The sequence below is a fragment of the Notamacropus eugenii genome, chromosome 4, assembly GCF_028372415.1.
Source record: "Notamacropus eugenii isolate mMacEug1 chromosome 4, mMacEug1.pri_v2, whole genome shotgun sequence".
NCBI classification, from domain to species: domain Eukaryota; kingdom Metazoa; phylum Chordata; class Mammalia; order Diprotodontia; family Macropodidae; genus Notamacropus; species Notamacropus eugenii.
In genome coordinates, this window is record NC_092875.1 from 28,427,163 (window position 1) to 28,454,890 (window position 27,728).

General features: G+C 42.4%; 1 protein-coding gene across 9 annotated transcripts in view; it reads left to right on the top strand.

Moving 5' to 3' along the window:
* The window catches only part of NOS1 (nitric oxide synthase 1), a 249,654-nt gene that overhangs the window by 197,546 nt on the left and 24,380 nt on the right, over positions 1-27,728 (top strand). For 7 of the 9 annotated variants that reach the window (XM_072600318.1, XM_072600317.1, XM_072600316.1 and 4 more), the window contains 11 exons: positions 2,018-2,119; positions 3,472-3,666; positions 4,055-4,140; positions 9,049-9,193; positions 11,520-11,624; positions 13,447-13,505; positions 14,839-14,940; positions 17,727-17,843; positions 18,923-19,097; positions 21,970-22,108; positions 23,761-23,839. In XM_072600318.1, the coding sequence (XP_072456419.1) occupies positions 2,018-2,119; positions 3,472-3,666; positions 4,055-4,140; positions 9,049-9,193; positions 11,520-11,624; positions 13,447-13,505; positions 14,839-14,940; positions 17,727-17,843; positions 18,923-19,097; positions 21,970-22,108; positions 23,761-23,839 (1,304 nt within the window). The remainder of the gene's footprint in view (positions 1-2,017; positions 2,120-3,471; positions 3,667-4,054; positions 4,141-9,048; positions 9,194-11,519; positions 11,625-13,446; positions 13,506-14,838; positions 14,941-17,726; positions 17,844-18,922; positions 19,098-21,969; positions 22,109-23,760; positions 23,840-27,728) is intronic. The other 2 variants (XM_072600320.1, XM_072600319.1) reach the window with 1 other exon arrangement.

The following is a 27,728-nucleotide window of genomic DNA, read 5'->3' on the forward strand; positions in this document are numbered from 1 at the left end:
TTACAAAGACCTTTACAAATGTGACCTCACTTGATCCTCACAAGAACCCTTAGAGATAAATGCTATTATTACCCTTATTTTTCCCATGAGAAAACTGAGGCAGACAAGTTAAATGTCTTGCCCAGAGTCAAAACAACCCTGGGAGCTAGGTGCTATTATTATCCCTATTTTACAGATGAGGAAACTGAGGCAAATAGAATTGAAGTGAGTTGCCTAGGGTCACACACAACTAGTCAGTGTCCAGGGCTGGATTCCCAGCTCCAGGTCCAGCTCTCCTTCCACTGTGCCAACCTTGTTGCCTCATAACAAATATACATAATCAAGCAGAGAAAATTCCCTCATGGGTCATACCCATACTATATACAAGACAGTTAGCAATTAAGATGTATATTTTATACATCTCACTCTGCCCCTTGCATCCTTAGCCCTTCTCTGTCAGCAAGTGGTTAGTATGCTTTCCTCTCTGTCCTCTGGAACCCTGGTTAATTGTTTCCCTGGTCAGGGTTCTTAAGTCTTTTTCAAATTAAACTTTATTTCAACCAACAGAAATTTATTTCCTCTCCCATCCCACTGAACAAACCAAAAATAAAACCCTCATAACAATATGTACAGTCAACCAAACCAAATTCCCACATTGACTGTGTCCAAAAAAGCACATGTCCTTCTGCATAGTCCATCCATCCCCTCTCTGTCATAAGATCGATAGCCTATTTCACCTTCAGGCCTCTGGAGTCATGGCGGGCAATGGCACTGATCAGTTCATGAGTCTTTCAAAGTTATTTTTCTTAATTCTGTGGTTGTTATGGTGTAATTCATCTTCCTAGCACTGTTCTCTTCACTCAGGGAGAGTGCTAAAGATTAGTGAATTTTCTCCACTGTTGTTACTTTGCAGGGCTTTCTCATTTTCTTGGGCTGTGGATCATGCTGCAATTTTTCTACCTCCAGTGGATAATTCCTCTTTGGGAATTTGGGATTTTTTAGAGTTAGTGGGGATTGGAGTAAATGTCTAGTCCACCCTCTTCTTGGTCAAATGACCTGGAAGCAAGCTGCCTTCTTGCTTTCCTACCTTGCCTAGCTTGCCTATCCTAGCAGGATAGAATGGATTGGCAAACTCACTTTATCCAGAATTCTCTTTACATTCTTGTTGCAAACTATAATCATTTGCTAACTTAATTTGATTATATCTATTGATTATGTCTATTATTAGAAAAACATGGAAAGACTTGCATGAAATAATGAAAAGTGAAATAAGCAGAACCAAGAAAATGCTGTATATAGTCGCAGCAGTATTGTTCATAGAATAATTGTGAGCAACCAAGTTATTCTGAGTATTATAAATATTCAAATCAATTACAAAGGACCTGTGAAGAAAGATGCTATCCACCTCCAGAGGAAGAACTGATAAATAAATAGAAGCATGCACAATATGGTTTTACATATATTTATAAATCCATGTCAAATGGTAGCCTTCTCTAGTGTGGGATGGAGAGGGAAAGAGGGAGACAGGAACTTAAAATGTAACAGAGAAATAAATTAAATTAAATTTTTTAAAAATGCATTGAATGAGTCTGAGAGACAAGTCATTCATACTCTGGAAATTCAAGAACATCTCTTTCTAGGAGAGGAACTAATTGAACCCACATGGTTCTATCCATCCTCTCCTTTGGCCTGATCCCCAAAGAAGAAGTCATCTAAGACTATAGAACATACAGGACTCTTAGAAGTCCCTTCCTCATTTCACAGATGAGAAAATGGAGGCACAGAAATGAAAGCCCAGAACCATTCTTGGATTCCAAACTGGAAAGGACCTTAGGGACGATCTTGCTCAAAGCCTTCTTTTTCTAGATGAGGAAACTTTACTAGGGGGTAGAGAGATGAAGTATTTTGTTCAAGAGTGCTCAGGGTAATAAGTGGCTGAGCTAGGATTTGAACCTAGGGCCTCAGACACCAAATCCATTGTACCATGCTGCTCCTTCCCTCAACCAGCCATGGAATGTACATTTCTATCTTCTTCCAGGAAGTAGCCAAAAAGATGAATTTGGACATGAGGAAAACTTCCTCCCTATGGAAGGACCAAGCCCTGGTGGAAATCAACATTGCTGTGCTCTACAGTTTCCAGGTAACCAAATGGTAGAAATTGCATAGATTTGGGGCCTTGGTTTAGAATTCGAATCCTTCAATCACACAAAGACCTAGGCCCAGCTGTGACCTTTGGAGCAGTTGTATCAATGGACCAGGGCCAATAGTTTGTGGATTGTTCTCCCGTTTCCCCCAGTCTTATATAGGATGAGGACTAAGTCAGCTCACGTGTAGGACTTCTTATTGTCTATCGCTAATATTTTGAGGACCAGCCCGGTGTAGTTGATAGGGTCAGTCCACAAGCATTAGAAGATCTCCTACAATGTGCCAAGTTCTGTGACAAACTTTGGAAATGTAAAGGCAAAAATTAAACTCCCTGTCTTCAAGTAAACTTACACCCTATTTAGGGAAGAGACTATAGATAGTATGTGTACAAAATAACTGTGAAGTAGTTTAGGGAGGGAGGGAATCTGGCCTTAGGTGGATTCAGGAAAAGTTTCATGTAAACAGTGATTTTTGAGTTGAGTCTTTTGTTTTTTAAGGCAATCGAGGTTAAGCAACTTGCCCAGGATCACACAGCTAGTATGTATTAAGTGTCTGAGGTCAGATTGAATCAGGTCTCCTGACTCCAGGGCAGGCTTCCACTGAGCTTGAGCTCTCTAAAAGAAAGCTAGGGGCTACTAGAAATCCCTTCCAAGACCTTCTCTAGACTTCTAGTATTGGAAAATACCAATCTGGTCCCACCTTCTTCAAGGACAAGAAAATTGCTTGAGTGGCATATGTCATGGATCCTATTGTTTTCTATGGTAAGCAAAAAAAAAGGAATCATAGGTTGGGGAAAAGATTGGGTTTTTTTCAATACTGAAAGTCATAGGTATGAAGGGCATTCTCTTCCCTGCTCTCGGGAAAGATTTCAAGGTAGTATGTTATTGTAGAGGCAGCTAGATGGCTCAGTGGATAAAGCACCTGCCCTGGAGTCAGGAAGATCTGACCTCAGACACTTACTAGCTGTGTGACACTGGGCAAGTTACTTAACCTCTATTTGCTTTAATCTACTGGAGAAGGAAATGGCAAATCACTCCAATATCTTTGCCAAGAAAACCCCATGGACAGTATGGGGTCACAAAGAATTGGACACAACTGAACAACATGGTATCATAGATGGTATCCTTATCTCAGTCAGTAAGACCTGAGCTCAAACCCTACCTCAGACACTTGAATAGCTGTGTGAACCTCAGCAAGTCATTTAATTTTTCTCAACCTCAGTTTCCTCACCTATAAAATGAGGGGGTTGGACTTCATTGCCTTAAAGGGCCCTTTCAGTTCTATTTCTATAATCCTGTGATGATCCCCAGATCCACTCATATGTCACCTCATCTCTTCCTCCCACAGAGTGACAAAGTGACAATTGTTGACCACCATTCAGCCACCGAGTCCTTCATCAAGCACATGGAGAATGAGTATCGCTGCCGAGGGGGATGTCCAGCTGACTGGGTCTGGATCGTTCCGCCCATGTCTGGCAGCATCACACCTGTCTTCCACCAGGAAATGCTCAACTATCGGCTCACCCCTTCTTTCGAGTACCAGGTCCTGCCCCCTGCCTCTCTTGTGTTGTGTGGTTTGTCCTTTGTTTTCGAAGAGGAAGGACCCTGACACATCGGGAAGATGATGCCATGACTTGCAAGTGAATTGAATTTAAGTAATGGAGGTCTGTACAAAGTCGCCAGCCTCACTTTATCCTCCAGAGCCATCTAGGTCCAATGGCCAGATATAGATTGGAGTGACTGGAGATGGCCCAGGATGTGAGATGACCCCATTGCTACCCTCATTCCCATCTCATCCTCAGTTTTCAGTGCCTCCCAACTCTGGGCTTTTAACTGTTTGGGATTCAGTTAGACAGGGTCAAATCAATAATAGGCAGCAGCAGCTTCCACTACTTCCTTCCTTTCTACTGACTGTCTCCCTCTTTTTCCAGCCGGATCCATGGAACACCCACGTCTGGAAAGGTACTAATGGCACCCCCACAAAAAGGAGAGCCATTGGCTTCAAGAAGTTGGCAGAGTAAGTAGGAAGTGTTCATGAAGTTGTAAATATGTGACTCCCTGTGAAAACTCTTCTTGGACCCAAGGAATCTCACAATTGGGTCTACTGTTTGATATGGTGACCTCCAACCCACTGTCAACTCATTGTGTTATTCCCTCACTCCAGCTTGGTACCCTATATTCCCCAGTGCTTTGCCAAGCCACCATTTTTCTCTACCTACTCTCAAAGAGAATGCATTCATATATTTAAAGCTGGGATGGATGGATGGATGGATGGATGGATGGATGGATGGATGGATGGATGGTTAAAACATATATTGAGTTCTTACTAGGTACCAAGCATGGAGCTCAACCAACATTTGTTGGATGATGGAATATAAGCTCCATGAGGATGGGGACTTCTTTTGTTTTATCTCTGCATCCTCAGCACCCAGAAAGTGCTGTTCTATTATTTCAGTCATGTCTAACTATTCATGACCTCATTTGAAGTCTTCTTGGCAAAGATACTAGAGAGGTTTGCCATTTTGTCCTTCTCCAGCTCAATTTACAGATGAGGAAACTGAGGCAAACAGGGTTAAGTGACTTGCCCAGGGTCACACATCTAGTAAGCATCTGAGGCCAGATTTGAACTCAGGTCTTCTGACTCCAGGCCCAGCACTCTCTCCACTGCACCATCTAGCTGCCCCTAGAAATTAGAAGGTATTTAATAAATATTTGTCAGATTGTATGTGATTGGTAGATTCTAGACTATATACCCTTAGCTCTCCAAACCTGGTTATCGGAAATCAATCAATAAGGATTAAATTCAGCATGTACTAAGGTGGTAAAGATAAAAATTCAAAAGGATCTGAATCATCACAAACTAAAGACATAGTTAAGTGCTCAATATGTTAACATTTATTGAGTACCTACCATTCACAAGATGCTATAATGATTGTGCTTTTAATAGACAGTGAAAATCTGGGAAGTGTCCAGAGGAGGTGATCATTATAATGAAGGAACTCAAGTCCATACCCAATGGAAGTCAACTGAAGGAACTTGGGATGCTTAGGTTGGAGAAAAGTAGACTTGAGGGAACACATGATTTGTTATTGTTTAGTTATTTCAGCCATGACTCTTTGAGGGCTTTTTTTAGCAAAGATACTGGAGTGCTTTGTCATTTCCTTCTCCAGCTCATTTTACAGATGAGGAAACTGAGGCAAAGAGGGTTAAGTTACTTGCCCAGGATGACACAACTAGAAAGTATCTGAGGCTGTATTTGAACTTGGGAAGATGAGTCTTTTCGCTTTTAGCTTTTCACCTTTTACCTAGGTGGCCCAGTCAGCCCTCTCTCACTCACAACAAAGTCCAGTGCAAGTCATGTCATTATTTCTCTTATGGCATGGTCTTTTTCGGCAACGAAGGACAAACACACACAGGTGGCCCAGAGAATAGAGCACTGGACCTAAAATCAAAAAGACCCGGGTTCAGATCCAGACTCAGATACTCACAACTTGAGTGGCTCTCATTAAGTCACTTAACATCTCAACCTCAGTTTCCTCATATATAAAACTGGATTCATAATAGCATCTTCCCCATGAGTGTTGTGAGGATTAAATGAGATAATATTTATAAAGCAATTTGCAAACCTTAAAGCATTCTATAAATGCTAGCTATTTTGACCACTGAGTTCTTCAAATTATAAGATTCTGGATTTGGAACCCAAGACTGTGGTTTCATTGACATGATATTCCTACCTCTGATACATGATACCTGCATGACCTTGAGCAAGTGGCTTAACATCCTGGGTCTCAATTTCCTCAACCATAGAACAAATAGATTAAATCAGATAGTCTCTGATGTGTCTGCTCAAATTTAGCGAACTAAGAAGTCCATCCAATAGGCAGGCCCAGTGGCCCCAGATCCCCCAAATACCCATAGGGGGCCATGAACCTAAGGGACTGATTTCCCCTCACACCCACTGCATGGTTCCAGGTCCCATTCCCTACTGATGAATCTTCTAAGAGCAGAAGGGAGGCCCTCTCTCTCCCTACCACCCACCTACTGCTAGAAAGAAAACATAGGCAGTGATTCTTCCCCTCACAACAGCATTATAAATTCCTCCCATCAGAAACTGTTGTACAGGTTTCGACTGGAGTTTAGTTCGAGTGTCTCTGGGGAGAGAGAGTTCTAAAATGTTAATTGCACTATTGAGTTTGGAGTAGAAACAATGGAAGTTAATTACAGATGCTTTTTTTTGCTAGGATCATTCAAAAGGGGGGCCTTGGAAAGCCGTAACCTCCCAGGCAACACTCCTTCCTTTCTTTTCTCCAACCCATAGTTTTAATTGTTGCTAGAGTGTAGGCGGTTTCCATGGTTTAAAAAAATAATAAATTTACCATTAATAATTCCCCCAGGGAGGGAATTAATGGTATTTTGCCTACGTTTGGATTGGTGGCTTAGCATAAGGGTGTTTTTCAGGTTGCAAGAGTGGATTCTTCGAAATGTGCATTGTATACCCTGTATACCTTCTGTAAGACAGAGCTCTGGATGGGGAGTCAGGATACCTGGTTTCCAGTCCTGATTCTGCCACTGGCTAATGTCATTTCCCTCCCTCTTGGCCTCAGTTTCTCTATCTGTCCAATGAGAGGATTGGAATGGATTATTTCTAAGGTTCCTTCATGGTCCCTCCTAGTTCCAACATTCTGTGGTCAGAGCTCCCTGGAAGCTCTGACATTCTCTGTTCTAAGATTTCCCCTAGCTCAGACATTCTGTGCTCCAAGATACCTCTCAGACCTGACATTTTGTATTTTCTCAGCCTTGAAAATCTATACGCCAAACCTCTCTGACATTATGTTTTAAGATCCCTTCTAGCACTGACATCTATATTCTAAAGCCCCAATAGCTCTCCTACATTGTATTCTAAGTTTCCTTTTAGCTCTGATGTTCTATAATTTTAGCCTGTTCAGATATAATCTTTTCTCCCTCCCCAGATACCAGGACTGTAGCAATGTCCAAATTTGCCAATTACTTTAGCATCTTTTCTCATCCTTCAGGGTCCCTTTATTTAACATGTGTCCTTTGAGGGTAGGAAGCCAGAATCTTAGGGAAATATCCCCAAGACCCCAAAATCTCAGGAAGCTGTAGATGGAGGAAATCCAACCTTTGCCCAGGCACTCAGTGAGCTGGCCAAGTTCCCAACCACTGGAGTTGGTTCCCTGAGAAAGCAGGGAGGAATCCACATATTCTTAGAAGCTCATTCTATGTTCAGGGACAGCCACTGGCTTTTGAGATAAGAACATTAACTAGCCTGGGTACCAAGCAAGGTTGTCTTTGACAACCACATTTCAACCTTAATTTTCCATGTATTTATGACCAACTTCCCAATAAGACTGCAATTGCCCTTTTTGAGGGCAGGAATCTTTTCTTTTCTACTTTTGTGTCACATTCCCAGAGCCAGAAGAATCCTTAGAAGCTTTCTGCTCCAACTCATATCTTAGCAAAAGTCCCATCTCTAACATCCCCAATGAGGGTTCATCCAGCATCTACTGAAAGACCTTCAGTAAAAGGGTCTTTTTTTGACCTCCTTCCATGTCCAAGTCATTCTTCATTTGGACAGTTCTCATTGGTAAGAAGCATTTCCTGACATCAAGCCTAAACCTATCTCTCTGTAATTCCCCCCATTGTAAGACTAATCCCTCCACCGCATGACATCCTTTCAAATACCTGAAGACAGCATAACTGTCTTCTCTCCAAACTAACCAGCTCCAGTTTCTCCAACCAATCCTCATCTAGCATGATTTGGAAACCCTTCACCAACTCAGTTACCCTCCTCAGCACTCAGCTCATCAGCGTCTGGCCTAAATGTGGTCCCATAGTGCCTTTATGTTTGTCCGTCGTTCTCAAAGAGGACCATGACATCAAGATGATGCCATGACTTGCAATTGACTCTGATTTGAGTGAGGGAGGGCTGTGCAAGGTCACTAATCTCACTTTCTTCTCCTGAACTATCTGGGTCCAGTGGCCTGATATTCATCAGGACAACTGGAGATGGCCCAAGATGCATTGTGAGACCCTAGCCCTTTTAGGCTAAGGTCTTATCACATTCTCACTTTGAGTGAGATACACCCATTCAATGAATAGGTTTCTTTACATCGTTACTCAAGGGATGGCCCCTTTAATCAAAAAAAAATCAAACTGGGAAGGGGAGGCCCTCAGGGTTCCTGGGTAAAAGAGAAACAGTTACTATTTAATATTTACTTGAACAAAAATTAGTGATTAATAAGTGTGGTTCCATGATGCCCCTCCAGGGGCAGTGTTCCACAGGAAAGTAAGCTTCCTCAAGGCAAGAATTCTTTCATTTTTGATTTTGCGCCTCCATCACCTTGGCACAGTGCCAGTACAATGAACGTACTCAATAAATACTTTTTTTGGATTTCATTGAAGCAATTCTGGAACTGAATGTTGTGGACTTGGGAATCCAAAAGACCTGGGTCCAAATCTCATTCAGACACTATCTCGGTAACTAACCTTGGTCAAGTCATTAACAGTTGAGGAAACTGAGGCAGACAGAGGTTCAGTGACCTACAGCTAGTAAGTGTCTGAGGCTGGATTTCAACTCGTCTTCCTGGCTTCAGCCTTAATGTTCTATCCACTTGACCACCAAATTGCCAATGTTTCTGTTCAAGGAACTTATAACAAAGCTGTGAAGACAAATTAATTCAAGAAACATTATTTAGGTGTCTATTCTTTGCCATGTACTACACTAGACACTGATGATGCAAGACAGAAATGGAGCCATTCCTGCCCACTAGGAGCTTATATTCCACTGGACGACAAGACTTTGACACATAAAATGGAACACAATGGACAGGTTCAATTTCATGACCCAAAGACCGTTGGCTGGAATTGTTCCTAACCTGATCTCCTTCCCCCTGTCTTCTCCCAGAGCTGTCAAGTTCTCAGCAAAGCTGATGGGTCAGGCCATGGCAAAAAGAGTCAAAGCCACCATCCTCTATGCTACCGAGACAGGCAAATCCCAGGCCTATGCAAAAACCTTATGTGAAATCTTCAAACATGCCTTTGATGCCAAGGTGAGTGTGATCCAGCCCCTCCTTCCAAGATCTGGGTAACAGGACAGGTTCCCTAACTGCTTTTTCCAGTAAAGAAAGTTACCCCTCTTGGTTCTGGTCCAATCTAGTCTTATGGTTCAGATATGGGACCAGATAAGAATGAGATTCTCAAAGACCTTAACCAAAGGAGTAGTATGTAAGAGATAGTCAGCAAAGATGTAGTCAATCAATCAACATTTATTAAGCACCTATAAGTGCTTATGAGCCAGATACTATGTTAGGTATGAAGATACAAAAAGAGGCAAAGGACAGTCCCTGCCCTCAAAGACCTCACCACCTACAGCATTGATTGGTGGGCACAGTCACCCTGCCGCCATATTTGCCAGGTCTGAGGGAGGAGATCTTTACTCCTAAGGATCTAAATTTTGTATTCAGACAATTGGGAAGCAACATTGGTGGTTCAAACCTTAGTCCCTCAGATCAGAGAAGTCTCAAAGATGATTTCAATAGTATTTTAGGCAAAACTAGACTAGTCTGGCTAGGGAAAGCTTTTGCTCCTACAATAGGTAGCTAGCTAGGTGATGCAGTGGATGGAGAGCTGGACCTGGAGTCAGAAAGACCCGAGTTCATATTCAGCCTCATATACAAACCACATGACCCTAAGCAAGTCATTTCATCTGTCTGCCTCAGTTTCCTTATCTATAAAATGGAGGTGATAATAATAGCACTTACTTCACACAATCGTTGCAAGGATCAATTGGTAAACATAAGTTAAATGCTACAAAAACACTAGTGGTCATTATTTACTCCTCTGGGAGCACTAAGGATGGATAAAGGATCCATGCAACAACCAAGATACACCACAATGAATAGACTTCTGGACCTGGAGCCAGAAAAAGGACCCAGGTTCAAATCTTACCTCTGACACTTATTAGTTACGTGGGCAAATCACCGTATGAGTCTCAATTTCCTCAACTGCTAAACAGAGATAAGAATATTTATAGTCTTATCTGCTGTTGTGAGACTCAAGTGAGACATTGTTTCTTGGCAAACTGTGAAAGACGATATAAGGATTAGTTACTAGCTCACAATGATCATAATAGCATTTATAGAGCACCTACGGTATACCAGACACAGTGCTATGCCCTTTAGATCTCATTTGATCCTCACAATGACCCTGCAACATAAGTGCTATTATCCCCATTTTACAGATGAGGGAAGCTGAGGCAAACAGAAGTTGTGACTTGCCTAGGATCTCGAATAGTAAATGGCTGGAACTCATTTTGAATTTAGAGATTCCTGACTCCAGCACTCTATCCACTATACCACCTAACTGACTCATATATTGAACAGCACTTACATGACTTCTTCATTTCATTCAAATGAGAAATATGTATGAAGAGCTTAGCATCATGCTTGGCACATAGTAGGCACTTCATAAATGCGTATTTCCTTCTCCCTTAATTCTTTTAGGACCAACTATCATAGGACCAACCTAGGATTTCATTGATAGACAGAACTCCCAATTAGGAAATACCTTCCACCAATGGATGTTTTCTGAAGCTTATAGAGTTGCCTGGGATACTGAGAAGCTAAGCTCAGAGTCAGATAACCCAGCCAGAGGCAGGACTTGAATCCAGTCCTTCCTGACTCCAAGGAGGGAAGAAAGCATGTATTAAGCACCTACTATGTGCCCGGTACTGTGCTAAGCACTTTACAAATATAATCTCATTTAATCCTTACAACAACATGGGGGAGATAGATGTTGTTATTCCCATTTTACAGATAAGGAAACTGAGGCACAGAGATATTCAGTGACTTGTCCAGGGTCACATAGTTAGTAAATATCCAAAGCAAGATTTGAACTTGGACCTTTCTGCCTCCAAATCCCACTTTTTCCGTTGTGCTACCTTGATGTTGTTGACCCTGCATTCTCAAAGGACCTATTAAAGGAACAGTACATACCCCAGATTTTTGGCCATTAAAATTGACACTGTTTCTCAGCCTCATGCTTATTGGTGTAATTATTTCTTCCTTTTCTGGCATCATGGAAGCTTCTGGATGTTAGAAATTGCATAATTTTGATCTCTGTGTCCCTAACCCCTACACACTTAGGAGAGGTGAATCTCTGCTGACCTAGATCAGGTGGTCAACCTTCAGTTTCCATAGCTGATCACCTAAAAGTGAGACCTGTTGGCTTATGATCCATGGGAATGCTTCTCCCATACTGCAGAGACAAAGGCACCTGGCACGCAGCTTTCTCCCTCTCTCTTCCGTCTTCCTCCATCCTTTCCCTTCTCGTTTTTACTGTCTCCATCTCTCACTCATCTCTTTCTTTCCTTTATAGGTCATGTCCATGGAAGAATATGATATTGTACACCTAGAACATGAAACACTCGTCTTGGTGGTTACCAGCACCTTTGGCAACGGAGACCCTCCAGAGAATGGGGAGGTAGGTTGAGACCACCCATCACCTGTCCAAGAATATGTAGTCAGTCTTGGAGAAAGAGTGAAGAGAAAGTGCTCATAGACATTTCCACCCCAAATCCTACCAGGGCCTTAGCGAGAAAGAGACTGAGGATCACATCATCACCGCTACACACTGATGAGCCTTTCAAGCTATCTGTATTTGGATTCATTCATTTGTGTTTGTATCCATCCATTTATTTATTCAGCAATCACTTATTAAGTGTTCCCTATGTGCCAGGCATGGGCTAGGCTCTTTAGGTACAAAGACAAAGTCCTTGCCTCCAAAGAGTTTAGAATCGACTGTGGGGAAGCAATATGTACTTGGATAAGTAAGCACAGAATCTCATCTGTGTATAAATGGTACCCTCCCTCAGTAGGTTGGAAGCAGGAGTGTGCTAGTGTTTAATAACGAGCTTTCCAAAGACAGACCATGTGCATGCAAGAGAGAGACAGAAAGAGTGAGAACACACATGTTCGTTGTAATTTACATTATCCATATTTTTTCCATCACTTTCTTAAGTCTAAAAAATCATCAATAAAACAACAAACCAAAGCTTAATTTGTCACATTTGCTGGGTGGTGCAGTGATTAGAGTGCCACACCTGAAGTCAGGAAGACTCATCTTTCAGAGTTCAAATCTGACCTCAGACACTTATTAGCTGTGTGATTCTGAGCAAGTCCCTCTTTGTCTCAGTTTCCTCATCAGTCAAATGAGCTGGAGAAGGAAATGGCAAACCACTCCAGTATCTTTGCCAAGAAAACCTCAACTGGGATCACAGAGAAATGACTGAAAAATGACTGAACAATGACAAAATGCTCCAATGAAAATTTAACAGACAGCCCTCCAAGTTGGCTCCAGCACACTCTTGGATGTAAGCTCCTTGAAGGTGGAGCATTTTTTCAAGTTTGACTTTATATCCCCAATGCTTAGCCTCACCCCTTGCATACAGCAAGTGCTTAATAAAGATGGGAATGTAAAGGTCTTTTGGTAAAGGACTATTTCTCCTAAGGCAGCAGAAGTAAAGACACAGAGGATATAGTGGAAAGGTGGAGAGAGCTCCAGACTTGAAGTTGGTCAGGTCTAAATCCTGCCTCTGGACTTAACAAGCTTTATGACTGGGCAAATCTGATTCCTCATCTGTAAAACGGCCACAAAAATATCTCAGCACCTACTCCCCAGGATCATGACAAGTCTCAAATGACATAAAATCATAGATTTACAGCTAGAGGGACCCTCAGAGCTCATTTAGCCTAATTGCCTTATATTACAAACAAAGAAACTGAGACCCAATGAGAATCTGTGTGTTCAGTTGTTTCAGTCCTATCAAACTCTTCATGACTCTATTTTGGGGGTTTTCCTTAGCAAAGATATTAGAGTGGTTTGCCATTTCCTTCTCAACTCGTTTGACAGATTGTGGAAACTGAGACAAACAGGGTTGAATGACTTGTCCAGGGTCAAACAGCTAGTTAAGTGTCTGAGGGCAGTTTCAAAATCAGGAAATCAAGTCCTCCTGATTACCAGCCCAGTGCTGTATGCACTATGGCTCCACCTAGCTGCCCTATTACTGTATTACTACTATCATTATTAACTCGCATCCATCTCTGAGCCACATCGTAGTCAAATGGCCATTCAGAGGGATGCCCTTCTACACCTGACTCTGAGGACATAGCTCCCAGGAAGCCACAAAGTCTGTCGTTTCCTAGCTGAAGTCTACCTGCCTAGACCATATTGCATCAGTACCTGACCTTGGGCCAGATTCCATGGTGCCCAGGCTAACCTTTCTCATATTTCTTTTGGTCTCCAGAAATTTGGCTGTGCTTTGATGGAAATGAGGCATCCCAACTCTGTGCAGGAGGAAAGGAAGTAAGTGGATTAACATCTTCAGTTCTCTCTCATCCCACTGAGAACCTGGTCCTAAACCTGGGTACCTAACAATTATATGGCTGGCCCTGGGGTTGAGATGTGGGTTCCAAGTAGAGAATGGGACCCCAAGTCATGGAAAGAATTCCACTGACTAAAACTGATGGGTGTCTATAGACCATGAAAGTTAACATTACTTGCTTCTAAACCTGAAATTTAAATAAGTTGCTTAATAATAATGAGTTCACATTTATATAGCATCTTAAGGTTGGAAAGGTTACTATTATTCTCATTTTATAGATATAAAAAAAAAACTGAAATGGAAAGGGGTTAAGTGGTTTGTCCATATTATTGTCCCCATTTTACAGATTAAAAAGACTGAAATAGAAAGGGGCTAAATGATTTGTCCATATTCATATAGTTAGAAGGTATCTAAGGTGGGATTCACAACTAAGTCTTCTTGACTTCAAGTCTGGTGTTCTATCACATAACTGCCTCAGTTTCCTAATTTGTCAGATGGAAACAATAATCTCTGTACTTCCTGTGATAGACAGCTAATGTGAGGGGTATGATGAGAGAATAAATTCAGAAATGATTAGAATATTTTAAATCACCATAGTGATATCCGGTATCATTGGGGGGAGGGGGCAGAATTTCCCTTTGGAATGTATATTCAAACTAAGAGGAGATAAGTGAGATTCTTTTCCTTCTCTTGCCCCCAAAAGACTGCTTCTTAAACTTATCCTTTCAGTAGGTTGGGATGAGTTTATCTTGTAGCTGAATCTGGGCTGATGGCCTTTGACTCTTTGGGAAATGTGAGCCAGTCTCCCTTCTGGTGCCCAATCCCTTGCTTTGGCAGTCAAGCCCTGTGGAGAGAACAATGGGTCCAGGCTTAAAGATTAATTGACTGTGTGACCTCGGACCTCTCATTTTACTCCCTGCACCCCAGTTTCCTCATCCCTCAAATGAGAAGGATAATTTGTGCCTCACCATTATCACCCAATTTGTAGATTTTACATCTGCAAAAGACCTCAGAAGCTTCCAACAGCCTCCTCATTTTACAGATGAAGAAAGATGGGAAAGTGAAATGATTTGCCCAGAGATACATGGCCAGGGTGGGATTTGAACCCACGTCCTCTGTCTCCAGAGCCACTATACACAACTTAAGTGCTATAGAAATGTGAATTATGCTAATTCATTATGTCCTTCCTGTCTTCCCTGGAAGCTGTCCTTTCCCACCTATGAGGGGACCCTGCCCAGACTGCTGATCTCACCACAGATTCCCCCTGACCCCCTGTCCAGGGAGAGATGGGGCTCTATTGGTTCTCCTCTCTAGGTCCCAGGAATCCTTGCGTTTCTTTCCCCGTAGAGGGCCACCACTTTCTTATGATCAAACGGAAGTGTATAACCTGGCTGCAGTCCGGGACAGTCAGGACAGGTAGACTGTGTGTCTGCTGAGCTATTGACCTAACCACCTCAGGCCTTCCGCATTCTGCATAATCTCATGGGAAAAGTACAGAGCTATGATTGGGCCACTAACTCGCTGTGTGACCTTGAGCCACTTGCTTAACCAGTCTGAGCCTCAGTCTTCTCATCCATCAAATGGGGAAGATCCAAGCCTGTCTTTGCCTACCTCCTGAAGCTGCTATGAAAATGGGATGAGATCATGGCTTGGGAAGCATGAGGGAGAGGGAGGGGAGTTTTAAAATGTTATAAAAATCCTGGGAATTATTTTTATTCCCGTGGCCAGCTGCCCTGCGCTAACAATGCGGCTACCTCTCTGATCGGCTTGCATGAAAGCAGCGGCCTGTTTGGTGATATGACTCAATTTGAGGCATCTATTTCGGGACAATAAATACACATTCATATATTTAGCACTTTCCTGATGCTAGAGAGAAAACTTTGAAGGCCACCCAATTCGGAAACACTGCTGCCAGGATGCTCAAGCTTCCGGTTTTTGCTCTCAGACTTGTTTCTCTTTCCATTTCCGTTTTTATTTTGTTTGGGGGTTGTTACTTTGGGTCTGGGTTTGGGGATTTGCCTTTGAGAACAGAAGTCATTGCTTCTTAAGGGGAAATTTGATTTTGGTTAAGTCACGAGTTCCCCACTGATGGCTGAGATCATCAGGGTGTTGGGTGGCCCTCCTGCTAACTTTTGGGGAGAAAAACAACTCACCTCCCATTGGCTGCATGTGAGAGAGGCATGTGGCCCTGAAATGAGAAAGCATTAGTACCCCAGCAGCTCTGTGCTCAGGTCAGACCACATCTGAAATCTTGTGCTCAGCTCTGGATGATCGACTCATAGAAGGAGAGCTGGCATCGACATCCTAGGTTATCTCATCAACTTCCCTCACTTTACAAAAGAGGAAACGGAAGCCCAGAGGGTAGGTGACTTTCCCATGGTCACACAAGTAGTAAGGGGGAAAATCAATGATAAACTGGGAAATGTCAGGAAGAAGGCAAGCCAAATGGGAAAGGTTCATGTCATATGAAAATGGAATGAAAGAATCAGGGATGTTTAGCCTGGGGGAGACGAGACTCAGGTAAGACATGATATCTGTCTTGTAGTGTTTGAAGGGCTATTGAGTTAAGGAGTCTGCCCTTCAACCCCCTCTCCCTCTCACGATCGTGCCCCAAGGCTCCAGGAAGACCCAGGCAGGGAAATAACCTAGCTTAGTTCAAATCTTGCCTCAGGTGCTTACTGGCTGTGTGACCTTGGGCAATACTACAGATCTCTGGGCTTCACTTTCCTCATCTGTAAAATGGCAAAATTCAGTGGCCTCTTGTGTTTCCTTCAAACTCTGAGTCTAGAATCTATGATTTAGGGATATTGATCCATCACAATGTTCATGGTAGGATCCATGACCAGCTAAGTCCATGGCAGAATGGACTGTAGGTGGGGTCATCCATTGGAAAGCATTCAGAGGAAAGATATTCCACTGAGAGAATACTATCAGTTTCCCTGAGAAAACGAGAAGCCCAGGTTGAGGGTGGCGGGAACCCCAAAAACCAAACTGGTCCCAAACTAATAAGCCTCCAGGGAGATTCCCAGGCTGTGCCAACAGCTGTTGGGAGGCCAACAAGAAGCCATGCCATCCTTCCCTTTACCCCAGCAGGCAGCTGTGTAGGGAGGCTGATAAAGAACCAATGAGAGTGCTGTCACCCTCTGCCAAGCTGGCGCCTGGTCTGCCCTGGGCGCCCCTGCAGGTGCAGGACTCAGCCTCACAGATGCCGAGTCACCACTCACTACTGGCTTCCCCTCTCTCTGTCTGCATCTTCTCCTCCTCCTTCCCACAGCACCCACCAAAAGTCAGTGTGTACTCAAGGGATGCAAACTTATGTTAATATTAGTGTACATGAAACATAATTAGGATGGGAAAGCTGAAAAGAAAATTTTAATCCCATGATAAATTCCAAAGCCAAATATAATTTTTAAAAAATTATTTGCCATTCTGGATTATCTGGACCCTCTCTTTTCCAACTTTTCTCTGTTCTCTCTTCCTTTCTCTTCTCCATCTCTCCTCTACTTTCTACCTTTCCTCTCTTCTCCATCTCTTCTTTCCATCTGTCCTCTCTGTCTTTCCTATCTTCTTTATCTCTCCTTTACTTTCTATCTCTCCTCTTTTCTTAACCCTCTTTCCTTTCCATCTTTCTTATCTTCATCTCTCCTCTTTCTCTCTTCTTTCCATCTCTCCTCTCCCCTCCCTTCTCTTTTCTCCATCTCCAACATCTTCTCCTTTCCAGTTCTACTATGTGACATCTACTCTCACCTCCTTCTCTCTCTCTGCCTTTGCTTTCTCTCCCTCTGGGTGAATAATTGACAGTCATCTATTACAATGTGGGTAAAGACTAAGAGAGGCTGGACACAAAGGGGAGAGGTGCCTATGAACAGTGAAAGGTCTGGGAGGTATAATCAGATATCAAAGCAGGATTGAGGCAGGAAAAGATCAAAGGTGCCCAGAGGCCTGTAGAATAGGTGAACCTTGAACATGCTTCCTGGATAGGACTCAGCAGAGGCCTGACCTGTTCAAAATGCTTCCCAGCCCAGACTGCCCAGATGCCCGCTGGATCCCTGGCTCACCCCCTTCTGGGCCTGGTTCCAGTGCCCATCAGAGGCCCTGCTGATGCCTCTCCCATCACTCTCTCTTCTCTCACATTTGCATTTTCCTGCCTCTAGAGGGGTCTCAATGCCCCAGCACTCACTTGTCCCCATTACTTTCTGCAGGAGCTACAAGGTTCGTTTCAATAGCGTCTCCTCTTACTCTGATGCCCAGAAATCTTCAAGTGATGGACCCGACCTAAGAGACAACTTTGAAAGTGCTGGGCCCCTGGCCAATGTAAGGTGAGCCTCAGGCTCTGAGGAAATAGGGAAGCTGAGGATCATGGAAAGCAACTAAAGTGACCAAGTCCAAGTTTACAGAGATTTCAAGATTTCGGTGCCACTTCCATCACCGCTGTCTCCCTTTTCAGTTTCTCCTCCAAACACCCAGCATTCTCATGCCTAAGGGGTCCATGGAAACCCCTACCTAGGTTTGCCCTCCCAACTGACCACAAGGGATAATGTTTTCTCATAGGACCCTGATGTGTCTCTTCACACATCTGCTTTCCTGTTGATTTGTTGTTGTTCAAGTCTGACTCTTTGTCACCCCATTTGGGATTTTTCTTGGCAGGTACTAGTTTGCTATTTCCTTCTCCAGTTCATTTTATAGATGAGAAAAGTGAAGCAAATAGGGTTATGTGACTTGCCTAGGGTCACATGACTAATAAACATCTGAAGCTGGATTTTAAACTCAGGAAGATAACTTCCTGATTCCAAACCCAGTGCTCTATCCACCTAGCTGGTAGGGGACCACTTATGGCTGGAACTTGAAGGAAAGCTTTGTGGAGGAGACCATACCTGGGGAGAGCCCCAAAGGCTTCTAAAAGGCATGCTGTCTCCTCCCTCATCCTTTGACCTTAATCTGAAAAATTAAGGCAGTGCCATTGAATCACTCAGCCTCAGTTTCCACATCCGTAAGTGGAGGTGGGTAGGTGAGAAGTAATACTGTCCATACTACACGCCTTCCATGATGGTCGTGAGAATCAAAGAGAAAATGCATTTAAAGTACTTTGTAAAAAAAAGCAAGGTGTACATAAGAGAGATTCATCATTTCATTTATAATTTCCTTTTTCTGTTCTACTTCCTAGAAGGAAATACTCATTTCATTTGATGTTTGGGCTCAGAATTAAAAAAAAATTAAAGCACTTTGTAAAACACCATGGAAAAGTGAACTATGGTTAGTATTTGTGAATGGTTTCCCAACCTCACCCTAGTCATTGACTTACCTATCCCCTCCTCAAGATTCCAGACATGATGTTAGGAGGTGGGAATACAGAGACAGAAAAGGTATCTCTTGTGACTTTGTCTTGTCTCACCGGCAGATTCTCGGTGTTTGGCCTTGGATCAAGGGCATACCCCCACTTCTGTGCCTTTGGCCATGCAGTGGACACCCTCCTAGAAGAACTTGGAGGGGAACGCATCCTGAAGATGAGGGAAGGGGATGAGCTCTGTGGCCAGGAAGAAGCCTTCAGAACCTGGGCCAAGAAGGTTTTCAAGGTAACTAGCTTCCTGGTCTTGGGAAGGGGACTTTGGAAGAGTCTGGATTGAGAGCAGAGACATAGTCCACCATCATCCAAGATATCCATGGAAAGATTTGGGGTACATGGGCTTGTGAATCTGGTTGGGAAGGGGTGTTAGTATTTTGATAACTATTTTGATACAAGTGGTTTCTCTTGTAACCCAATGTATTTTATTTTATACAAAACATGATCCTGAGAAAGGTTCATAGGCTTCACCAGATTGCCATACGTCAGACTGACACAAAAATGGCTCAGAATTCCTAGAATGTTACAACCCATATAAATGCTAGTTTTTGTTATAATTATTATTATAGCTATTATATGCTAGGCATTGTGCTGAACACTTTTATAATATCAAATTTCATTTGACCCTCACAACAACCCTACAAGGTAGATACTATAAATATCCCCATTTTACAAGTAAAGAAACTGAGGCAGAGGTCAAGTGACCTCTCCAGGTGTTCACAGCTAGTAAGTGTCTCAGTCTGGATTTGAACTCAGGTCTTCCTAACTCCAGACCCAGTGCTCTACATACTGTATCACCAGCTGCCAATGACATCCTCCTTTATAATCTAGGTGTTTTTCCACATGGAATCACAGAACTTTAGAACTAGAAGAGTATTCAAGTCCAACCCCTTTGCTTATTTCTTTTAATTTTATCTGTAATTATGAATTTAAACACCACCAAACACCAACCTTTGAGTCCACAAAGGAGAGGAGGAAAGAAGATTATATATAAGAAACTCCGGATTTCTGAGGTGTGCATTTTGGCTGTTAGACAAATATCTATACAGATATAGATTGTATGTGTGTGTATTTGGAGAGTGGAGGGAGAGACAGAGAGAAATAGAGACAGACAGAGACTGAGAGAGAAGAGGTAGAGACTCTAACAAGGAAAAAAGTCAACCATTTATTAAATAACTACTGTGTTCCAGGCCCTGGGTTAAATTATGCAAAGGAAAGCAAAAACAATCTTTGCCCTCACAAAGCCTACTTTCTTTGGGAGAGACAAGGTAGCGATGATTACATACATAGAGGATCCATTCCGAGGAGATTAAAGGCAGTCTTAGAGGGGAGGGCCACAGCGAATGGGGAGTACCAAGAAGGGCGTCCTGTGGAAGGTAGGATTTGAGTTGACTCCTGAAGGGTCATTACTCTTGATGAAATTGGAACACTGGAAAAACTGTCAGTTTTTTTTTAATAATGGTATTGTTATATATTATTATTTACTAAGGAGGATAGTAGATTAAAAGTGGAAAGGACCTTAGAGATCATCTAATCCAATTCCCTCATCTTACAGATGAAGGGGGAAGAATGGAGGGGGGTAAAAAAAAACACTGCAAGTCACCTAAATGTTCAGCCATAGCGGAGAAGAAAAATAAATTGTGGGGCATTCATGTAGAGATCCCAGTGTGGTGCAGTGGATGGAGAGCCTACTCACAAAGCCAGAAAGACCAGGGTGATTCTGTGTGTGACCCTGAGCAGATCGCTTCACCTCTGTTTGCCCCAGGTTCCTCAGCTGTAAAAGGGGGATAATAGCAGCACCTACTTCTCAGGGATGTTGTGAAGATCAAAGGACACATGTATAAAGTGCGTAGCACAATGGCTAGCACATAGTATGACCTATATAAAAATGCTCTTTTTTTTCCATTAGATTGTAAGGTTCTTGAGAGCAGGGACTGTCTTTTGCCTCTTTTGTATTCTAGTGCTTAGCACAATCCCTGGTGCACAGTAGGTACCTAACACGATTGATTGAATCAGAGGAAGTCACTTACTCTCTCAATGCTCTAGGTGCCTGGATGTAAGTGGGGAGAAGAGGTCGACCTTCACTAATAGAGAGTATTCCTCCACCCCAGAGTTCCCTATATCAATAAATTCTTAAGTTCAGTCTTATTCCCTATTTTAATGAAATGGGATAGTATAGTTCACCTAAGACTGACAAGTATTAAGAATACAGAGAAATCTGAAATGATCTTTGTGAAATAATGCAAAGGGGGGAAAAACAGCATAAGTAAACTACACCCCAGTTATAACCATTTAAAAGACAATGTTAACGAGAAGTAGCATGTTGCAGATTGGTCTTAGGAGACATGGATTCCAATTCTGACTTTGACACTTGCTGCCCCTGTTACCCTGGGCAAATCACTTCAAATGTCTCTGCCTCTATTTCCTCATCTGTAAAATGAGGATAATGTCTTAAGAGACTCCTGACAAAACTCTTTCAAAGCTCAAACAGGGAAGGCACTTTGGAATAACTTGTGCAGACTGTGCTTGGAGTCAGAATTTCTACCAGTTATTTTACCTCTCTCTGCCTCAGTTTCCTCCTATGTAAAATGAGAGGATTGTACTAGATGACCTCTAAAGCCCCTTCAAACTCTAGATCCATGAGTTTGAATCTCAGTTTGGCCAATTACAGGTCACCTGTGTGACCTTGAGCAAGTAACTTAGCCTCTATCAGTTTTTTCACCTGTAAAATGAGGGGATTGGACTAGCTGACTTCTAAGGTTCCTTCCTGCTCTAAGTGTATGGTGCTAGCTAGTAAAAAAAAAAAATTAACAGAATAAATGTAGTTTTATCTAAGGATCTTTTGTTAAAGAATCCTCATGGGGATGAAGGGGAAAGCGGGCTACTTAAAAATTGTCCTAATATAGTACAAATTAAAATTAATTAAGTATAAATAGTTACTCAAGTATATTTTGGCAATATTGGTGTTTGATGGGGTTTTAGTAAAACATTTAATCTATTTAAAAGGCAAGATACCTAGCTAGGAGCAGGCTAGAAAAGGGGGGAGGGGGAGCCAAGGTCCATCCACCTAAAGGAGGTCTCTGAAAACTCTTCATGTGCTACAGGCAGCCTGTGATGTATTCTGCGTGGGGGATGATGTCAACATCGAGAAGGCCAACAACTCCCTCATCAGCAACGACCGAAGCTGGAAGAGGAACAAGTTCCGGCTGACCTATGTGGCTGAAGCCCCAGAGCTCACCCAAGGTAGGGATCTGTCACCCTCACCCTTCTCATTGGCACTATTGGTACCACCCATGCCAAGCCAATTATGTGTGTATGGCACACAGAAATAGCATGCATTTATATAGCATTCTAAGGTGTGAGAAGCACTCTACAAATATCATCTCATTTGATCCTCACAACAACCCTGGAGGTAGGAATTACTATTATTCCCATTTTACAGATGAGGAAACTGAGGCAGGCAGAGGTTAAGTGAGTTGCCCAGGATTATACAACTGGTGAAAGTTTGAAGTCAAATTTGAACTTCAGATCTTCCTGATTCTACATCCACTGCTCTATCTACTGAATCATCTATATAAAAATAATTTATTATTATAATATAATAAAAATGTACCCTTATAGTCAGCAGGGCTTCCATATTGGAGGGCTAAGCAGGGAAAAATCACCGGTCAAAATTCATTAGTGCTCAGGAGAAAAATGAAAAACTCCCAGACTCTCTCTTATTATTTATCCCATCACCAGGATGCTTGATGACTTCAACTGAATCATTCAGTCAGCCAATGAATGTTTACTTTGTGTACTGTGATAAATGCTAGAATACAAAGAAAGGCCAAGACAATCATCCCTTCTCTCAAGTTTATATTCTAATGGCAGAGATCACTGGTACGTATAGGGCAGCTAGATGCCACAGGGGCTAGAGTGCCAGGCCTGGAATCAGGAACATCTGAGTTCAAATCCAGCTTCAGATACTTCCTAGCTATGTGACCCTGGACAAGTCCCTTAACTCTGTTTGCCTCAGTTTCCTCATCTATAAAAATGAGGGTGCTGGAGTGATTGCTTCCAAGGTCTCTTTATGCTCTAATTCTATGATCCTAGGGTGTCCCCAGGAAAGCCTTCCTATGAACTGGCATTATCATTCTACATTCAAAGGATAGGGAGAATCTGAATCTTCCCTTGTCCTTTGCTGGCTCAGGGCAAGCTGCAGTGGGTCTACAAAGGGTCCAGGATGGAGGGGAAGGAAGTGGTGAAATTTATTCTAGAGGGATGATGAGGGATGACTGGGTTGGGGTAGAAGTAGGTAATGGGGATAAGTGTCTGCCAGGAGCAAGCTATGGCTCAGCAAGATGGCTCAGTGGATAGCACGCTAGACCTGGAGTCAGGAAGACCTGAGTTCAAATCCTGCCTCAGATGTTTACTAATTGGGGGACCCTGGAGAAATCATTTAACCTTTGTATATAGTTTATTCATCTGTAAAATGGGGCTAATAGTTCCTACTTCCCAGGATTGTTATGATCAAACAAGAGAGCATTTGCAAAGTGCTATGTCAATGCTAGCTATTATAAGATGTGGGCAGCTAAGTGGTGCAGTAGGTAGAGTGCTGGGCCTGGAGTCAGAAAGACCTGAGTTCAAATCCTGCCTTGTACCCTTCTAGCTGGATGACCCTGGGCAAGTCACTTAACCCTATTTGCCTCAGTTTGCTCAGCTGGAGAAGGAAATGGTAAGCCATGTTTTTGCCAAGAAAACCCAAAAAATCAGATATGACTGTAAAAACTGAACCATTAAAATATGTGACACAGCCCAGCTGAGACCAAGGATTAGGATGAGTGGTGGGTCCTGGCTTAAAGAGGTTCCACTGACAACTAGCAACCCCATCTCAGGAGATTTCTTTCCCCCAGGTCTATACAGCATTCACAAAAAGCGAGTATCTGCTGCCAGGCTCCTCAGCCGCCAGAATCTTCAGAGCCCTAACTCCAGGTAAGAACTCGTCCCTCCATTCACTGTTCCACATGCTTTGGGTTCTCTCTCTCTCTCTCCTCCTTCCTAGAAGGATGAATATTCTCTCAGATTCTCAGCACTGAAACAATGTCTCAACTCCTCTGAGATGGCATGAAAACACTTTTGCTCACTCCCAGCTTTGCGGTATCTCTTTTGCCAATTTCTGTCCACTGTGGTAGATAGGGAAGGTTGGTGACCAAGATGGGAAAAGGAAAGAGGATGGCTTGGAGACATGAGTGAGGTGGCTAGGTAGAGCAATGGATAATACACTAGACCTGGAATCAGGAAGACCTAAGTTCAAATCTCACCTCAGACATGTACTAGAAAGTCCCTTAAACTCTCTTGACCTCCATTTTCTCATCTGTAAAATGAACTTTACAATAGAACCTACCTCTAGGATTGTGGCCTCTAGGATTGTGGTGATGATTGAGGTCATATCTGTAAAGCACTTTATAAACCTAAGCTGCTGTTACTCGGCCAGTTCCACTTGCATCCAACTCTTCATGACCCCATTGGAGTGGTTTGCCATTTCCTTCTCCAGCTCATTTTATGAATGAGGAAACTGAGGCCAACAGGATTAAATGACATGCTCAGAGCCACACAGCTAGTAAGTAGCTGAGGCTGGATTTGAACTCAGGCCTCCCCAACTCCCAGCCCAGCACTCTAACCACTGCTCCACCTAGCTGCCCTTGTGTGTTAGTTATTGTTGTTAATGTCCTTATTCAAAAATTGGGCAGAATCCACTATCGGTCTCAAAGGTTGAGTATCTTCATCAGGATTATAGAGTTGGAAAGGTCCTTAAGGGTCATCACAGTGAGAAGGTAAAGAAGTCACACTTTACAAGAAGCAGGACACTATCAGAAGCCATGTTTTTGGAAGCAGCAGATCCCCAGCCATTGTCCTCACATGAAGAAACTCTTTTATTTATTTCTAGAACTAATGAAGTTCAAATGGCAATTGATAATCCCTATTGGGAAGAGAAGGCTCTCTACCCCTCTCTTTTTTTAATTGTAAAATTCACTTCTAATTGAGAAAAGACCATCATAGTGAGATAGACAGTATATGGGGCCCACACAGGGCCATATGATCTCCTTTCCTGTTTTGCTGCACAGAAACATGTATAAGAAGTAATGTTTTTAATCCTACTTAGAATTATTTCAGCAGTTGTAAAACAGGGTAAACAAAGGAATGATTCCCCAAAATGATGTACCACATCTGTAAGGCTACTACAAAGACTTTGGATCCACAGTCACCAACTCTCAGTAAATAAATATTTATCAAATGCCTACTATGTATCAGGCACTCACTGTACTAAGCACTGGGTCTGCACCCTGGGAAGAACCTCGAACTCTAAGTGGAGAATACAATATAGTTTCCTAGAAATGTTTTGATCAGGGTTCGTGAATGAGGTTAGAGATATTAATAAGAATTAAACATCAGTGAGCAAAGTATTAGTCTGTCCCTGGGTATTTACTTCTTTTAAAGTTCTAAGAGATTCTCTATTTTTCTATTTAATATTATGTTCTCATGTTTTAATAGAGGGTTCTTTTTATGTATTTATTTTTAAAGAGTGAAACATGGGGCAGGTAGGTGTCCCAGTAGATGGAGCACCCAGCCTGAGTTCAAAACCAGCCTCAGACACTTACTAGCTGCGTGACCCTGGACATGTCACTTAACACTGTTTGCCTCAGTTTCCTCATCTGTTAAATGAGCTGGAAAAGGAAATGAAAAACCACTCTAGTATCTTTGCCAAGGAGATCCCCAAAATGGGGTCATGAGTCTGACATGACTAATCAACTAGACAATAATAGCAAAAAAGTGAAAAATATGTTAATCCCTCTTCTCAGGTAGCCATTCATTTGGTGAAAATCTGCCCGTTCAGACCATAAGATCAAGCCAAAGTATCACTATTTACCTAATTGAAGGCAAAATACCAAAGAAGAGGAAATCAGCAGCCTCTTGAGCCCCACATCTACAAACCTAAATGGAAATCCGAGAGAGGAATATGACAGGAGGGCAAGTGACTGAGCAATTAGTGGCCCTAAAACTCAGAAGACATTCATGTGTGAACATTTAAATGCATCACAGTTAATAAGTCAGGATGGCAGGAGGATGATGTGGACTGTTGTTGTCAAGTAAAGGTTTATGGAGGAGGAGAGATGATCCTTGAAGAATGAATAGGTTTTAATTAAGCAGAGAGAAAAGGGGAGGCCACTTTGGGGAAAGTGAGAAAAGCATGAGAAACACAGAGAGGTGTAGGAATGAGCATGATTTGGGGAGATGGGCCTGGCTGAAATTAAGGGGATGGCTTGGGGAATAATGGGACATCGGGGTTCCTAACTGAATCTCTTTTGATGGATCTAGTTTGGAAACTGTTTTCCCCTGAAAAGAGAGGGTATTGGTTGTTTTTTCAATATTCCACTGAATAGTACACATCAAACACTAAGCTTTAATGTTAACCTGTGGTTGAATGGAAGGCTGTTCTTGGGCTTAATGGTGGCCAGACTGAGGCCAATGGTAGAACCGCCATGCTCTGCCCTGGTCAGACCCCATTTGGAGTGGTCAGAGTGACACACTGTAGGAAGAACATTGATGTGATGGAGATTATCCAGAGGAGGAGAAGCAGGATGTGAAGGAGACTGGAAACCATGCCTGTAACAGTCAGTTGATGGAACTGTGGGGCTCTAAAAGTAGACTCAGGAAGACAAGAGACTTCTCTTCAAATAGCTGAAGGAGTATCCTATGGAAGAAGAATTAGCTTTTATCTGCTGGGATTCACAGGGCAAAACTAGGAACAGTGAGTGGAAATTACAGACTCATTTAGGCTGGATGTCATGAAAGAACCTTTAACAATGAGCATTGTTCTGGAGTAGAATGGATTTCCTCAACAATGAAGGAATCTCTTCATTTTGTGAGGTCTTCAAGGAAAGGTTGGATGTCAGGGATAATTTGGGCTCACCATGCTTGGATTACCTAGTAGCTAAGTGGCACAGTAGATACATCACTGGACTTGCAGTCAGAAAGACCCTGAGTTCAAATCCAGCCTCAGGCAGTTACTAGCTGTCATATAACCCTGGGCAAGTCATATAAACTTTCTGCCTCAGTTTCCTCATCTGTAAAATGGGGATCATAATAGCACCTACCTCCAAGAGTCATTGTGAGAATCAAATGAGATACTTGTAAAGTGTTTTGCAAATCTTTAAGCCCTATAATTTACATATTATATATTTATCTGTATTAATATATTATTATATGACTATATATTATATTTTATATATTAATATTATATTATTGTTATATTAATATATATAAAGTAGCATTTAGCTAGCAGTTATTATTATTGCCTGCCACACTCATATGTACAGTATGGAGTAATAATAGCTAATATTTATATTATAGGCAGCTAGGAGGACCTATCGTATATGGAATTCTGGGCCTGGAGTCAGGAAGAGTAATCTTTCTGAGTTCAAATCCACACTCAGACACTTACCAGCTGTGTCACCTTGGGCAAGTCACTTCACCCTGTTGGCCTCATTTTCCTCTTCTTTAAAATGACCTGGAGAAGAAAATGACAAACCACTCCAAGAAAACCTCAAATGGGGTCACAGAGTTAGACACAACTGAAAATGACTGAAAAATAACAATAACCATTTATATAACACTGTGTGCCAGGGACTGTGCTAAGTGCTTTATGATTCTTATCTTATTTTTATCCTCACAACAACCCTGAGAGGTAGGTACAATTATTATGATAGAGCAATGGATAAAGTCTGCCTTGGGGTCAGGAAGACCTGGGTTCAAGTCCAGACACATGCTGGCTTTGTGACACTAGACACGTTACTTAACCTTTTGGTGTTCTAGAGCATCT